The sequence below is a fragment of the Emys orbicularis genome, chromosome 10 (assembly GCF_028017835.1).
Source record: "Emys orbicularis isolate rEmyOrb1 chromosome 10, rEmyOrb1.hap1, whole genome shotgun sequence".
In the NCBI taxonomy this organism is placed as follows: domain Eukaryota; kingdom Metazoa; phylum Chordata; order Testudines; family Emydidae; genus Emys; species Emys orbicularis.
In genome coordinates, this window is record NC_088692.1 from 65,732,408 (window position 1) to 65,749,856 (window position 17,449).

A 17,449-nucleotide genomic window follows, 5' to 3' on the forward strand; every position below is an offset into this window, starting at 1 on the left:
CTACTAATCTGTTCAGGGTTGGTGGAGGACTATCACCTCTACTTGTGCAGATTCTGTGGTATTATGAATTGTGCTAACTCCTGCAGCTGTTTGGAGTCCTACTGATTTCAAGAAAGGCCCGAACAGACCTAAAGGACAGCAACTTACAGAATTGGGGGCCTTGATTTCTTAAAACTAATGAGATTTTAGTTTTACATTTTGTTAAACCGTTAAAAATTTTTGTATAACATTTTCTCAGATGTTTATGAAGCTGAAATGGCATCTCAGTTGTTTTATGTTGTGTTTAATTTTTTAAAACTTCAGCTGATTGTTTTAAACTTTTGTTTATGCCCTGATCCTACAGGGACGTAAGTATGTCAGTGGGGCTAGTTAGGCTTTGCATGATCAAGGTTTTAGATATTATTAATAATCATCAATCATCTTAATTACAGTAATGGCAAGGGACCAGCCAAGACTGGGGTGCCATAATGCTAGGTGCTGGATAAACACAGAGCAGAAGATAGTTTCTGTCCCAAAGAGTTTACAATCAACATTTTGTTGTATTTTTATGCCATTCAACTATATTTTTATTTATCTCAAACAGTTGTAAAAATTAACCATTTAATTATTTAAAAAAGAACACCCTTTGTATTTACGCAGAGAGCAATTATGTGAATTAAAAGGAAGTTGGACCCTGTTTCTTGAAACATTTGGACAAAGAAATGCTGAGCTGGCTCAGATAATGCCAGATTTCCATTCCACCAGAACTTGCTGCTTTTCCCTCATGTCTTTTCTCCTCAATTGTCCTTTGCCTTTTTGTATTTGTTTATGAAAATTAATAAAAAAAAAATCACAAGAACCTCTGCTGTATCTTTAATACCCTTTGATTTTTCTTTGCTGATTGATAATTGGCTCCTGTGGGCAGTGGGCTGAGCCACTGGGGGCCCAAGGGGCCGAGCGAGGCCCAGCTGGCGGCTTTGGTCATGAACGAGCAGCAGGGGGCGCTGTGAGCAGTTCACGTCGCTCTCCCTTATGGAGGAGACGCTCTACCCGGAAGGGAGCATTAAGCTGCACTTCCAGTCAGGTGTGTTCGGTCACTTCCTGCGCAGCACGGCGTGGCCAGGCGGCTGGGTGCCGGGAGGGTTCACTCGGCAGCAAGATGCGCATCGAGAAATGTTACTTCTGCTCCGGGCCCATCTACCCGGGACACGGGCTCATGTTCGTGCGGAACGACTGCAAGGTCGGGGGGGCGGGCGGCACGGCACGGGAGGGGTCCTGCCGAGCAGGTCGCGAGGGGCCCGGGCGTCGCGGCAGGCCCGAGGGGCTGGGCCGGGGGCGCTGGCGCATCGCCACATGGGGTTGGTCCAAGCCGGGGCTGCGTTGGGGCCCATATAGCCTGGGGCGAGGGCAGGCCCGTCTAAGGACCGGCTCTGCTCCAGCGCGTTAAAGCGCAGCCTGGGCTGGCCCCTGGCCCCGCAGCCGGGCTACCCCGGCGCCTGCGGGCGCTCCCCGTCCGCTCCCGCCCGGCTGCCGTGTGCTGAGGGCGCGGTGTTTTGGGGGTGTTGTTCCCAGTTCACACGGGCATACCAGTCCTAGTTCTAGGAGAGCTGCCATGAGTCTACAGAGCGATGTAGCTGCGGTAGCGCAGGCAGCGGTGGCATCGCTTAGACTTGCGGTTTTCAACTTTTTTGCAGACCCCTAAACATTTTCAAAGGGAGATGCGGACTGCTTTGAAATCCTAGACATAGTCTGCGGACCCCCAGCGGTGCGCAGACGACAGGTTGAAAACCACTGGCGTAGCCGGATACATACTCGCAGGGTTTAGGATGTTAATGCTAGGCATGGCTAAGCCCTGCTGTCACTGCCTATACTACAATTATACTTGAGTTAGCTCTCATCAGGAATCACACCCCTTGCCCCTATTCTAGAAGTTGTCCAATATTAATTAAGGCAAAATCTTTTCTGCCCAACCAAAATTCAAAGTACTTATGTGGCAAAATGTAAATATCAGCATTTGCTCCATTGTAAAGACCAGTGTTGGACTAAAAATGCTTGACACATTTAGGCCCTGATTCAGCAAAGCACTTAAGCGTGTGCTTAAATACAGTTTTGAAGTTTAGTAGATGTTTAAGTTCAACTGAAACCATTAGAATTTAGGCATGTGCTTAGGTGCCTTGCTGAATTGGGACCTTAAAGTTGAAATTAAGTTCTAAAAAGTAGTTGTTTAGTATCTTTTCTCTGTACCTTGCAAAACGTGACTATTTTTATGTGCAGTTAGAAGCTTATCCTGTAAAGAAAGCACTAGCTCTAGGACTAGGTGACAGGTATAGAAAATTCACAGAACAGTTTTAAGGTTTTGTAGTTATTTTTGCATGTGGTAATTCAATAATCCTGTACCATGCAGTTCTTTGACCATCAGTTTGTTTAAAGGTAATTGCCATATAGATGCGTGCATGTTCCCAGCAGACTGTAACTGAAGATATTGTGAAAACAGAGTAATGTGACTTTGTAAAGTAAAACAAAGTAAAAATAATGATCTAAAACTCTCTCAAACTACTAATTTGAATAATACCATCATTGCAGAAGATACTGCACAGGATAAATAATACAAGTCTCAGTGTATCTTTCTGTACTGATTTACATGATCTAGTGATACATTAAATTCATCAGTTATTTTGGATGGGGTGGGCAATAACGTCATTTGATTATGGACTTTTTTTCTATTTGTATTTAATCTTTCTTTAGGTCTTTAGATTCTGCAGATCAAAATGCCACAAAAACTTTAAAAAGAAACGAAATCCCAGAAAGGTCAGATGGACCAAAGCCTTCCGGAAAGCAGCTGGTAAAGAACTAACAGTGGTAAGTACTTGGTGGTATTGTACTACTAAAGGACTTAAACACACTGGCCAAGAATAAAAACAAAACATGAATGTTACGCATGTAATACTCCAAGTGCCATAGCCAGGCAAATCACGGTATGCAAGTGCTTCTGTGACCCCAGAGACAGTGAGAACAAAATCAGTGCTTTAAAAATACAGTTTGGTCTTTCCATTTTCTCAATAATAAAGCACATGCTTTTCTTTTGAAAGTTTAAAACTAGCCATTCTTTAACCCTGAAATTTGCCTTTCTGATTAGGCTTCTGTATTTTCAGTTTAAATGTGTTGTGTTTTCTTTGAATTACTGTGAAAAATAAATAGATATAACCATTATTTTTGTTCTTCATGGCACTCCTAATCATTTAGAAGTCCAAAAGGGTTGTCTTACATGTGAAGAATAATGTAGTAGTTGTTGTAGCTTTAAACTTTATGGTCATAAACATGCAGTATCTGTGATAAGAATGGCTAATCTTATCACAGATAATGATGATGTGAAGTGGCAAAGAACTGCCCATTTTGCTTGAATCACTTTTAATCCTAGGACTGTACATCAATTTCAATTTCGAGATGTTTTGTTCCTAATTTATCACGTAAATGCCTGAGCTTGCACACTACTGAGAATCACAGACATGGAGATTCCTTTAAAATCTGTTAGTTTAAAAAAAAAAAATCCTCAAACCACACATTCAGTAGTAAAACAAATGGAAATTAGTTTTGCAGAGTTTTCTTTTTTTGCCTTTCCGGCTTTCCAGATGTGCCGGGGCAGCAAGGCCCAAAGCCCTGTGAAAAAGGTTTGTTTTCCATTGCTGAGAGGGATGGGCAGCATGGACAACAACAACATAGTATTTTGCACTTCTGTAGCATCTTTCATCCAATGCTTTCAAAGTATTTTACAAATGCAAATTAAACCTTGCAACACACCTGTAAGTTGAGTATCACCTCCTTTTTACAGAAATCAAATCAAAATGCAGAGTTTTGTTGTTTGGCTTTCAGCAAGTCATTCATTGGCAGATATGGGGGTAGGGTGCAGAAGTTCTTAATTTTTCTTGAACATAGGCATTCACAGAGGCCTGGTCTACCCAGAACTTTTGTACTGGTATAATTATGGTGGTTAGACATATTTTTTTAACTGATAGTATGGGGATAAGCTATACAGGGCCGGTGCAACCACTAGGCGAACTAGGTGGCTGCCTAGGGCTCCCCGGGCGGGGGGGGGGGGGGTTAGCTGGGAGGGGATGGGGGGTGGCGCAAGGTGGAAGTTTCGCCTAGGGTGCGAAACTTCCTTGCACGGCCCTGAAGCTATACCAGTATAACTGCATCCACACTGGCCAGGGGAAGAACTGTGTGGGTATAGTTAAAGCAGTACAACTTTTTTGTGTAGACAAGTCCTAATTAAGGAGTGAACATTTTAAAATTACTGCACCTGTTGTTGATTGGGGATGCAAATGACAACTTAGATGAGTACATTGGTTGTGTCCGCAAATCAGGTAGTTACACATATACAGTTCTTTTATCTATTGTACCCACATTTGCTAGCATAGATATTTTAGTGTTTGCTCATGAGGTTGGTTGTGTGGGCAGGTGTCATATCAGAGAAAACTAACAAGCCTACCAGTTTGTTCTTAAGCCTGTCATTAAATGCTCTGCTCATCAAGTTCTAGACTTTCAGTGCTTCAGGTGCGGCAGTTATGATATGCAATTTTGACGAACATCTTGCTTATGCTTTCCTCAGACTCAAAACTTATTTATTGGAAAAGAGTATTTCTCTTGTTTACATTCATTTTAGCAAAAGCATTTCCCCCTTGTAATATACTTCTTGTTCTGAAGCATCTTTAATTTAATCTGTAGACTATATAGATTTCTCAAGTGTAAGGCAGTCAACTATGTTGATCTTTCTCTATAAGGAGAGAATTTATAAGAAGAATCTTCCCCCACAAGGATTCTTTCATTTCCCAAGCATGAAATAGATTAAAAAAAAAAGTTAAAAGAATTTCAAGACAGAGTTACTTCCCTGGGAGAAATTGATTAAATATGCATACATAGCTAGGACAGTCCTTAAATAGAGGATTATTGGGATTTAATTAGCTTTTATTAACAGAAAAATAAGGGTGCTCAGTACTTGTACTGTTAGTGACCTACTGCTGTCTGTGTAACTTCCCTGTAGACATTATTATGCAGTTAGCCAAGAGTATGGTTTTTAATGTGGCTGCCAGACATAATCTTTAGGCAGTCATGTAATAACTGGGCCTTCTGAAGAGGTACTGTGTGTCTTTATACTGTTAAAAACTAATTTAGAAGAGTTTTACTGTGGTGGTTTTTTTTTTTTTTTTTTTTTTTTTTGAGATCCCTGATCTGATGGAGTAGGAAGAATGGTCAGAAGACCTTAGTTTGTTCTGTTCTCACATTCTCTTAAGCTCCTCACTTCAGATTTTAGGCTTAACAGTATCCTAACAGAAGCTGACATTATTCTAATTTATAAAGAAAAGGAAAAACAAAAATTAAAAACAAAACTCAAATATGAGGCCAAGTTACAGTATATTGTAGATAAAAGCTCTATTTAAACCTAAAGGGTTCCTGTTATTAGGGAAAATAAACTGAAAAGAGGTGGCATCGTCTACAGAGTCATGGGTAGCACCAGAACTACCTATCAAAATCCCACTAAAATATATGTGCTGAATTGAACATTGTCCAATCAGTATATAGGTACTTTTTTTAGCATCGCAAGCAGCAAATGAATGTTGTCATTAGCTGTAATATAACCAGCAACTGGACAGTGCTGTATGTGTCTTTTTAGGAGCGCTTCTGGGGTGCTGAGAGGCTTTTGCAGCCACATTGTGCTTAGAGGGTGTTCAGATCTCTGGTACTAACACATAATTATTTTCTCTGGGGATTTCTTGCTGCTGTACTTGGACTGGATGGAACATCTAATCAATGCTTATGTTTTTGGGCTGTCTTTCCTTTCTGAGTGGCATTTGGTCAGCTAGTCTGGGAATACTAGTGAGACGTTTTTCCTCCATGTGGTAGAGGAAAGAGACTTCCTGAGACAGCTGTATAAAACTTTTTGCTATTCTAGTTGGTGTTAGTTAAGGCTACTCAGAATAATTTAGGACAGAGCAAAATATTTGTCTTTGCATTTCTCATCCTCTCCCCTTTCAGAGCTTGGGTTGTTACCAGGATTCTTGGTTCAGAATTAAGATGACCTTTAAGACCTACATTTAGACTACTGCTTATGGCACTTCTAACTCCTGACCTAATTGATGGATCTAGTCCAGGTTGTTGCATTTTGATTTCTGAAAATTCCCCTAGCCCAAGTAGACTGGAGCCATCTAGAACTTTTTCTACCTCCCTTGACTATAGTTTGGGTTTAAGTCTTGCTTTCAGAGTACCAAGAAGCATCACTATGAAAAGTTGCAAATTTCTTCCTAACTTACTTTTCTGCACAAATGGCTCTTAAAGCTCAGTAACAACATTACAAGGTTTTAGAATCCCAGAATATTTCTCTAGGTTTTTCTTGTGTCTTTTGAAGTGTCTGTAGTCTGACTTGATCAGGTGCTTAATGGTGATCTTATGGCTCCTGCAAAACCGTTGGGCTTATGTTCCTTGTTTCTTTTATTGAGAAGTTAGTCTCGTAGTTAAAGCATAAAATAGAGCGCGGAGATCTGGATTATCGCCCTGGTTCTTGCCATAGATGACCTATATAACCATACCTCTCTTCAGCATCTGTAAAAAGGGTTATTGCATACCTAGCAAGGGTGTTGTGAGCCTTAATTTCTTTGCAAAGTGTGTTGCAGTCATTGGCTGAAAGGTGTTATAGGTGAGCAAAGTATTTCTTTTCACTGTTTAGATGGTAACTGAAAAGACAATGGCATGGACAAAGCCTAAAACAGTTACTCTGATCTGCTTATACCTAGAACTAGCTTCACTCGATGTCCTCCTTCCCCCCAACTCCAAAAAACAAAACTCCCTTCCTGCCTCCCAAACCCATAGTCTTTCACCCAACATGTTAATATCTTACTCTTGTTTCTTAAGTTCACCACACAAACATGATTTTTGGCAGAAGGATGTAATGTAAATTACATCTATGTAGACAATAAACAATTTGCTTACTGTTTGGAGAAACATTCTAATCTGAGGTTGGTTTGGAAAGAGAGTAGGGTAGTTAACAATTAGGGATGCAGTTCCTGGGTGTTGAGGGTCTGCAGCTCTAGCTGTTAAGAGCCATGGCAAAATGATTTGGCCTTTAGTGCTCTGCATTCTCTCTTCTTGCTATTAAGATGTTTATCGAATCAAGATGTTCAAATACAGAGGAGTTGAAAGGATTGGTATTATCGTTACAGCTGCAGTTCCAGCTAACAGATAAAAAAGGAATTTTTTGGTCTTCCAGTGTCTTTAAAACTGACCTTCAGTAAGATTTTTTTCAATGAAGATTGTGAATGAAGTTAAATTGTGTGAGACCGTTTACAAGTGGTGCTTTGGCATTTTTCTGAGAACTATCTGGAAATGAATAAATGTGTTAGATTCAGTGAATAGCCCTCTGATATCATTTTTAGTCATTTCGTTGTGCATAACTACCTGGTGCTGACTCAGGAGAACTGCTGCCCACTCTGCTCTCCGTTCAAACCAAGTTTTCTTTGTTTAAAATGGTGACTTGTCCCTGATTAACAAAAAAGTGAAGGTTGTGGCCAATATGTTTGCTGTTTGGAGGGTGGTAGTGATGTAGGGTCCCCAAAATCTCCATCTCAAAACCATGAATAAACCCTGTCCTACTGATATTTGAGAGAGAGCTCCACAGGGCTCTCTCTTAGCAACAACATGGAGTGGACAGCAGAAGATTGCCCAGTGTGGCAATAGCTGGGCTGAGATGCTACTATGGTGCTCTCAGTAGCTGGTCAGTGGTGGAGCTCAACAGGATTAAATGCCACAGATCTCCAGATACTTCATCACTGGGGGTGCAAGGCAGGTTTGGATGACACCCATCCTACATCAAGATATGTAGCAAAAGCCATGGGAAGAGTGAGAGGAGAGAATAGGTAGTTCCAGAGACAGACAGGCATGCAGGGATTACTTTGTGAGGGAGAAAGGGGCCTGCTGGGAACTAACCACTAAAAAGAGTTGTGATTGCTGTGAGTATGATATGTTAGAGGTGGTGGGAACAGAGAGAACCACGTCAAACAGTTTGTGTTGGCTGTTCTCCTTCCCTCCGCTTGCAGTCAGTGTCCCCCTTTGAAGCACAGCAGGTGATGTCTGCATAGTTCAGCTCTCATAAGCAAAGGATTCCTTCGTCCATCTGAAGATGGAGAGGGTTGGCTCAAGCCTCCACATCTCCAAAACGGGGCTGTCCCATTGCAGTGGAGAAGTCAGTGGTTGTGTTTTCAATGAGATGAAGGGAGCAGGGAGGATAAGAGCATAGAGATGTTTGGCAGTGGTTCTCTAGCTCTCTGCAGACAACTCTCTATGGTGATTAACGTATAGAGCAGTGTTTCCCAAAGTTGGGACGCCGCTTGTGTAGGGAAAGCCCCTGGCGGGCCGGGCTGGTTTGTTTACCTGCCGCGTCCGCAGGTCCGGCCGATCGCGGCTCACACTGGCCGCGGTTCGCCTCTCCAGGCCAATGGGAGCTGCTGGAAGCAGCGGTCAGTATGTCCCTCGGCCCGGCCTGCCAGGGGCTTTCCCTACACAAGCGGCGTCCCAAGTTTGGGAAACACTGATATAGAGTGTTAGTGCCCACCTAGAACCTCCTGCAACATGTTCTCATCGTTGGCTCATTGTAATGATGCTGCCTCTGGCTGGACACAACTGAGAGTATCAGTTCAGGACAAATTGCTTAGAGCAGGGCAGTTACAGCCCAAGGCTGGTGGTTCTCCACCTCTAAGGCACACCAAACCAGCCAAACAGAGAGGACTTTGGTTTTACCCCACTGGCTAACCATAAGTCATACAAGCAATTTCCGTAGACACTCCAGTTTCCCAGTATCACCACCAGTGCCACTCGTTATGGGGACGAATGGTTATGAAAACCAATACCCAAGTAAAAGAAAAAAGGTTCTCCTGATCCCAAAGAACCAGACCCAGGTCAATATACAAGTCAGATCTTACCCACAAATCATGCTGTTGCCAATTCTTTAGAATCTAAAATCCTAAAGGTTTATTCATAAAAAGAAAAAAAATACAGATGAGAGTTAAAATTGGTTAAATGGAATCAGTTACATACAGTAACGGCAAAGTTCTTGGTTCAGGCTTGTAGCAGTGATGGAATAAACAGCAGGTTTAAATCATGTCTCTGGAGTACATCCATAGCTTGGATGGGTCATTCAGTCCTTTGTTCAGAGCTTCAGTTTGTAGCAAGGTTTCTCCAGAAGTAAGAAGCAGGATTGAAGACAAAATGGAGGGGTTTCCAGGGCCTTTTATATTCTTTCTCTTGTGGGCGGAAACCCCTTGGTTCTCCTCTGCAAAATCACAGCAACAAGATGGAGTTTGGAGTCACATGGGCAAGTTACATGTCTATGCATGACTCTGTTCTTTACAGGCTGACACCATTGTTTACATGTTAGTTTGAATGTTCCCAGGAAAGCTCAGATGTGAATTGGCATCTCCCACAGTTCATTGTCAGTTTTCTCTTACTTAATTGGCCTCTCAGAGTTGGTAAGACAGTTCCCACCTCTTCATGCTCTCTGTATGTGTATATATATCTCCTCAATAAATGTTCCCTTCTATGCATCCGAAGAAGTGGGCTGTAGCCCACGAAAGCTTATGCTCAAATAAATTTGTTAGTCTCTAAGGTGCCACAGGTACTCCTGTTCTTATTGTCAGTTAAGTGTTGCTTGTTTGGGCACTTACTGAGAATAATCCTTTCTCAAGAAGCTGACCAAATTTGCTTCACTGAGGCTACTTCGAATCAAAACACATTGAGATACGAGTACATAGCCAATATTCATAACTTCAACTACAAAAAGATACACACATAAAGATAGCATAATTATAACCAGCAAATCCTCACCTTTTTATAGACACCTCACACAACAACCTTTGTACAATATTTGCTACAAATATATAACAGTGGTTGCAACAATGATCTTTATGGTCACAGTTCATGTCAATAACATCACTCTCATCTCTGAGGCAATCTGTTTGCTTGCCTGCTTCCTCTTGTTAAGTATCTTTGTGTGTGAGAGGTGTTTCTCTCATGCCTATTCTTTCTCCCCTATCTTCTGTTAAATTAACATAGTAACATAGCATAGGTCAGAGTGCGTAATTCTGCCTTTTAGCATTATTGCCTGCTGCTGCTATGAGAGTCTTCTATGGGTTCTTTCCTAGCCATCACAACAGGCCTCTGGGCTTATTCACCCCCTGCCAAGACTCAACGTTACCTCAGAAAATGATCTTATTGGGTAATTGCTGGTCTTCACCCCTGCTTTGGGTGTGGGGGGGAGGGAAAAAAGTATTTCCTTTAAAGGCCTGACATACAAGTATATTTAAAAATATTAAGTTTAGGATTCAATGATATGTAGCAGAAATTAGTATTGAGAGCTGCTAAGATGTTTTGTATTTAAATTAGTTTGTTATAGGTTTAGAGAAATATCTATAATAGATATTTAGATAAAATGAAGGGAATTTTATGTTGAGATCCTTTAGATTTCTTTTCACAAATGTAAATTATGGATAATAACTTTATTTATGCAGCTACTTGTTCCTAAAACTGTGTATTTCCCACTTACTGCATCTAAATGTAAGCTGTACTCACTTTCCTTTTTTTACACAGGATAATTCATTTGAGTTCGAAAAACGTAGAAATGAGCCACTGAAATACCAGAGAGAGCTGTGGAGCAAAACTGGTAAGTCACTTTAGGAAATGCCAGCTTTTCTAGAAGACTAGCTGGGAATAAGATCTTCTTTCCATGTTTTTCCATGTTCAGTTGTCAGAAGACTTTAAATCTTGATGTTCATATTTATAATTAGTCTTTTGTAAATATTAGAAACCTGAAAAGAGATTTATTTTTAAATGTGCCCCAAAGTAGAACAGGAATTTCTGTTCTGCCTCCCAGCTGCACGTCATTGAAATGAAATTGGTTATTCTTGGTATTTTCATACAAAAAACAAATTTAATTTTCCATTATAATCTAGATAGACCTGTCCCTTATGATTGCTGCCTTTTATGGTAAATGAGTCCACATTTTTTCTCCACTTGTAAAAAGGGCAATATCAAACTTGATAGGGACTACTCAACACAAACCAAGATTCTACTCGGATTACAGATATACTTTTTTTTCTGCTTCCATTTCTACAAAACAATAGTAATAGAATATATGATTCTTATCACTCTATATGATGCTCAGTTATCAACTGTAATCATAAATTACAATATTTGCCTTTGTAAATCATTGTCATTCACAGAATTTTCACTACAAAAGTTTTCATAGGTATATAACTCTGCAGTAAAACGCATTCTTCTGTTTGAAACTTGATGTCTGAGGCTTTTTGAATACCTAATTTCAGAGCAATCTGATAAATTGACTTTTATACACATAACAGTTCTTTAAAATGCTTTTACTGATGTTGCAATGACTTTTGTATGTGTTTGTGTACTTAAAACAAGCTTAGATTTTTTTTTAATGAAATCTGGAAAGCAAGTAATGTGTAACACGTGAAGTAGTTAATACTTTTCATTCTTAGGCATTTTTAATACATACTGCACAAGTTCCGAATATATAGTTACACAATAGATCACCATAGCTCTGAAGATTTATAGCTTTCTACCAGAAATGTTCTTGTCCTTGTTAGTTTTTTAAAACAAACAATTTGACCAAAAGACTTTGTCAGGAACGCCAATAAAAAGCCAGAAAATTAAGAAGATTGGACAGCTCCTATTGCATTTGAGGGAGAAGTATGATGGTGAGAATTAAAAATTGAGTACCACTCTAAAAACTCTGACTTGGTCTGTGTTCAGCATTTTCTCACAATCCTATTGTTAGGAGCACAGGATTTGCCATACAAATCAGACCATTGATCTTTCATGTTCACTGACCTGCCTCTGACTGGCTAATACCTGATCCCTGAGATGGAAGTGAAGAAAAACCCATCATGCATTGGTCTAATCGTTTATTTATGTGCATATGAAAAAAAGCTTAATTCCTGCAACAATCAGATGACAAAGCTCATGCTTCAGGGTGATTACCCTTAGAGGTGAACCTACGCAAGTTGTTAATAAAATTGTCCAGACTTTTTAAAATTTAGATAAATTATTTAACTCTTCGCTCCTTTGATGGTGCGATGTTAAGTAAACATATTTTTAAAAATTAATATTAAGTTTTGTTAAGACTTAAATAGCTAATTTTGCAATTGTTTCAACAACAAAATAGTAAAGAGTTGAAGAGCATAGTGATTCAAAAATATGCTGTTCCCTTTTTCTAAAAAGTTGTAACTGCTAGGACTCCTGCTTCATTTTCTAATGACTCACCTTTAGTGTTTCCACAATTATATTTAGGTTCCTGTGTAAGTATGTATTACATCTTTGCTAGTAGGTACCTAACGTTCAGTCTGTTTGCACAAGTAGTCCATTTTTTTCAATAAAAAATTTCCACTCCCAACAGCAAGGAATTGATGAGTTTCTGTTTAAAAAATGTGTCACATTACTTTTACTTGTCACTTATAACATGATCTCAAAGTGATACTTAGGTTGTCTTTGCATTGTTTATATTAAAAAAAAAAGTTAGTATGTTGATGTGACAGCATATTTGCTCTGTAGAGTTTGTTGGTATACCTGTGCTGCCTATTCAATTTACAGCACCGTCAATCGAGCCCTAGGTTTGATTGAGCCGTCATTTGTAAATCTCATCAATTATAGGCAAGAGATTTGGGATTGGAAGGAGAGCATATTTTACTGGATTTATGCATCTTTAACCTTGGATTAACCTGATCTTCCTTATATTGGTTTTTTGTTTCACATCACTGTTCAAACGAGTTCAAATTTTTTGGGCAGTCAGGCTGTGGGCAGGCATTGGGTTTCACTTAGTCCTTATTTTTTTAAGAACTGTTAGAGCAGTGGTTCTCAAACTTTTTTTGTGTGTGTGGACCACTTGATTGCTGAGGGTCTCAGCAGACCACTTTAATGATCTTTCCAAATGTTGTTTGTATCGTTAGCTATCGTAAAGCACTTTGGATAAAAGCATTATATAAAAAAAGAATAATAATTAACTTGTTCTACAAATAAAAGCACACAACTCATATATTTTAATATCGGTAGTCTTACCTGTCTAATGTGATGGATGTGCCCTCTCTCCCCCACTGCGGCAGCCCCTGAACTGGGGCTGAGAAGGAGGAGGGGTGTCTCTCCCCTGCCACACCAGCCACAGAGCTGAGGCTGGGAAGGAGGGCCGTGTCTCCCCAGCAGCCGCAGCCCTGGAGCTTGTGAAAGTCACCTCTTTCTCTGGCTGCCGCAGCCCTGCACATCCCAAATTTCCCCCACCCGCTCTTCTCACCCCACTACCCCATCCCACCTACCCCCAATTTCCCCCAAGGCCATCATCTCCCCTTACATGTGCGTTTTTTTCCAGAGTCCAGGCACCTAATTAGTGGAGCCACGCCTGCCTTCATTCTCTTGTGTGCGTCAGCCCAGGCGCACACCTTGGAACTATCCACGGACCACCTGAATGGAGCTCACTGGTCCGTGGACCACAGTTTGAGAACCTCTGTGTTAGAGAATCAGAGTATAGAACTGAACTGCATTCTTAACCATTATATTAGTGTTTAAGTGATTCTGCCTCCTACTGTCTTTTAAAGCTGTGCTGTCCTGTTCTTTTGATCCCATTGATTCTGCACTAGTTTGCTATATTTTGTTTGTTGTTTCAGTCATTATAATTTTGTGGCATGTGAGACCATCATTTATTTTTAAGTTAGCAAGAAGTATTATTAAGGGGAAAAGGGTAATGACATTTGGATAATGGTGAACTGGAAACAAAAGTCCTCCATTGTGAGAAATGATGGTAAGGATAAGAGAGAGATTGTATAGACAAAGTGGAAGCTTGAACTGAAATTTAAAAGTAAAATTGATGATAATTTCTAGCTACAGAATAGTATCCGTCAATACTACATTGCAAAGAGAACTTCTCTGGTATAATCATTAGATGTTTCTTTTATTCTAGGTTCTGTCCATATTAAGGAACACATTATAGTAAAATGTACCTTTAAAACAGTACTAGTTAAATTGTTTCAGGATGTTAATTCGATTATCAAACACACAAGTTTAAAAATATTTAAAAACTCTGTTTTTTGTTTCATTGTTTCAGTTGATGCAATGAAGAGAGTGGAAGAGATCAAACAAAAACGCCAAGCTAAATTTATCATGAACAGGTGAGAAGGATTTGCAGTAGCACTTAGGAAATCCCAATCAGGTTCTGGGTTGCATCCTGCTGTACAGGCATGTGGCAAAGAGATGGCCCTTGCTCCATGGAGATGATGCTCACAAATTTTAAATGGCTGTTTGCTCCTGACACACGAACAGTAGTGCAAGTATTATTAATGTATTATGTGTAGCACCATAGCACACAGGAGAGTCATGGACCATTATGCTAGGCGTTGCAGTAACACAACAAAACAGTCCCTGCCCCAAGGAGTTTACAAGCTGTTTAAGACAACAGACAGCAGATGGAAACAGACTGGGAAGTACAAGAAAATAATAAGACAATATTGGTCAGCATGGTAACACATTAGGAAGCTTGAGAAATGAGTCTACATAATGCTGACTGTTCAAGGGAAAGGAGATCTTGCCAAACATTAGGAGCTTTATTCTGATATTTGGAGGAAGGTGGGGGAAGACTTGTACGTAATTTGAGGTTTCCAAAATCTGAATAAACTTCTCATAGTTTGAAATTTTCTCTGTCATCCCATTGCATCAGTATTTATTGGTTGTACAACTATTTTAGTTGTAACTACCACTATAATTCCCTAGTGGACTCAGAGAGATGTGAAATTTCACTAAGATTTAATACACCTGATTAAGGCTACGATTTAGTCATGGGTATTTGTAGTAAAAGTCATGGCAATAAACAAAAACAAAAATTCACATCCTGTGACCTGTGCATGACTTGTACTATATACCACTAACTAAATCTTAGCGGGGGAGAGGGCCACTGCTCTGGGAGGCTGGAGGGGGGCTACTGCTCTGGGGGTGGGCCTATGGCACCAGCTGCCAAGGGCCACTGAGTAGTGGCTGCGGCTGCTGCCCCCAAGGCCACCCACCCGCCACGGCTCCCGCAGCCCCCAGGACTGCTGCTCAGTGGCTGGTGTGGCTGTCCCTGGGGCCACCTGAGCAGCTGCTTGGGCGGCCCTGGGATCAGCTACACCAGCCACTGCAGAAGTCACGGAGGTCAGAGAAAGTCACGGAATCCGTGACTTCCGCAAATTCCGTGACAGATACCGAGCCCTACACGTGATGTATATAAATTTATTTATTTAAAAAAAAAGTTAAGCTTTAGTATATAATCTCACAAATAATCCCCCTTATTTTTCTCAGATTAAAGAAGAGCAAAGAGCTGCAGAAGGCACAAGACATCAAAGAAGTCAAGCAAAACATACACCTTGTTCGGGCTCCACATGCAGGTAAGAACTGGATTTATTGAATTCTTGGTTGGATAGTTCATGTATAATTATTTTGAGCAACATTCATTATTTAATGAGCCAGATATAATCCCCTTCTTTCTCCTTCCCCCACAAGACCAACCTCCCCCATCTGTCCTTCACCCATGGCAGGCAGAATTCCATCAGTGTCTGTTACCTATTCAAATTCTACAGTATCAAAATAATCAGCTGACCTCGTTATGTGTCTGGTCTCCATCATTTTAAATTCAGTCGTTGGCACACATTGAATTATACTGTAGTTACTACATCTGTACAATGTCAGACTTCTTGAAATGTTGGACTCAATAGCAAATAATCCCGTCTGAAAAAGTGACATTTTATAATTCAGTTGTTTGCAGTGTTGTAGCCATGTTGGTCCCAGGACATGAGAGAGACAAGGTGGGTGAGGTATTATCTTTTATTGAACCTCATTCATCTTGTGTCTTTCATTCTATAATTGAGTGTTTGTAACATGACGTCTCAAATGCAAATGTTTATTAAACTTAATATGTTACAGCTAATTAACAACCTATTTTTGAATTGTCTAGTTAATATTAATCAAAATGTATCTGAAGAATGCACAGATACGAATTTCTATTCTCCATTACTGAGCAAAGTTTACATTTTTCTTGGTTCCATTTGAGGTTACAGTTGGAAAAATCTGTTCCTCCCAACTGGTTTTCTGCTGGTCCAAAATTCTTTACTACCAATACTAGGTTATGAATTAAAAAGTATTGGTAAAATAGATTGTGTAGACATTGTCTTATTTATGAAATTTGTTTTATTCTTAAATACGTTCTTTATAGGATATGTTTTCAAATGATCTCCATCTTTTGCATGTATTTAGGCACACAACTACCCTTATGCAAAATGGAGATCAGCTGAAAAATTGTCTATTAATGCCTTGAAAAAATTATTAGTAAATTGATCTTGGTGGATGTTGATTTGATATACTATTATAGTTTAAATTTCCTTATTTTGTATGGTTATGTTAATATAGTCCATTACAGCAAATTGTCTATAATATTGTAGATCTCTGATGTGTGGTGCTAACAGTGGGCAGTGTAAAAGAGCGGTGTGCTTTTGCCTATGTTTCACTCCGCTTTGATCCTCCCCTCTGTGTCCTTTTTTCCTGGGACGGTTCTTCTAAATCTGGAGAAGTGAGCAGGAGCCTCTCAGTTTTGCTCCCTTTACCAAAGGAGTGGTTCACGCTACTGCATGAAGTTCTGATTGATACTGCCAACTGGCAAAAGTCCATAGTACTAGATGAGGCGAATCATCAGTGTATTATGCAAAAGTGAAGCTGATTTTAGTTGTTGCATTAAAGTAATGACAGCTCTGCTTTTTGTTAAAACCTCTTTGTCAGTATGGCTAGCTGATAATAAAGGTCATAACAAATATGCGTTAACTTGATTGCTGTAATTTGAGAATTCTCTCGACGACAATTTTTGTTAAATAAAAGTATGTTCAGTTAAAATGTGTGATTTTTTCTTTTCTTTTGAAGGCAAAGCAAAACGGCTGGAGGAGAAAATGGTACAGAAATTGCAAGAGGCTGTAGCTATGGAAGAAGAGTCCTAAAAACCTTGTCTTTTTTTTCCTTCTATTTTTACTTCCTCAACTTACTTAGTGTTTTTTGACTCTCCTCTTCAGAGTTCTGACTTGTGCATTATTGATTCGTTTGACATTTGTTCATTGAAATGAAAGGTGATTAAACACACCCTAGATGCACATCTTTCTTTTCTGTGTTCTGTTGTGTGTGAAGCACCAGACATTGTGTTTGATTATATCTTTTAAGGGAAGGTACTCTCAATTCTTTATTGGGAGAAAAATACACTTTACTGAGCAAAAGTTATTTTGCAAGTCACCCAGTACTGTTTGTAATTATAAAAATGAGGTAATTGGCATGAAATGGCTGACCTACAGATAATGCTTTTGGACAATACTTTTTGTAATTCTGTAATTATACAAAACCTTATTATCAGTGA

The 17,449-nt window shown here is 39.8% G+C and overlaps 1 protein-coding gene across 2 annotated transcripts; it reads left to right on the forward strand.

Moving 5' to 3' along the window:
* Nucleotides 1-1,076: 1,076 nt before the first annotated feature.
* Nucleotides 1,077-17,192, forward strand: RSL24D1 (ribosomal L24 domain containing 1). Of its 2 annotated transcripts, none has more exons than XM_065411573.1 (6): nucleotides 1,077-1,219; nucleotides 2,725-2,838; nucleotides 10,612-10,684; nucleotides 14,135-14,198; nucleotides 15,361-15,446; nucleotides 16,969-17,192. In XM_065411573.1, exons 1-6 carry the CDS (start codon nucleotides 1,139-1,141, stop codon nucleotides 17,040-17,042), a joined length of 492 nt encoding a protein of 163 aa, XP_065267645.1. In that variant the 5' UTR covers nucleotides 1,077-1,138; the 3' UTR covers nucleotides 17,043-17,192. The 2 variants fall into 2 exon arrangements, with proteins under 2 accessions (XP_065267645.1, XP_065267646.1); XM_065411574.1 differs by having other exon boundaries at nucleotides 1,077-1,197.
* The last annotated feature ends 257 nt before the right edge of the window (nucleotides 17,193-17,449 follow it).

Excerpts from the sequence above, each read along its gene's own strand:
- RSL24D1 (XM_065411573.1), top strand. The coding sequence starts at position 1,139 with ATGCGCATCGAGAAATGTTACTTCTGCTCCGGGCCCATCTACCCGGGA. Across the intron at positions 1,220-2,724 it reads TCGTGCGGAACGACTGCAAG|GTCTTTAGATTCTGCAGATC; the intron begins GTCGGGGGGGCG and ends ATCTTTCTTTAG. Across the intron at positions 10,685-14,134 it reads AGAGCTGTGGAGCAAAACTG|TTGATGCAATGAAGAGAGTG; the intron begins GTAAGTCACTTT and ends TCATTGTTTCAG.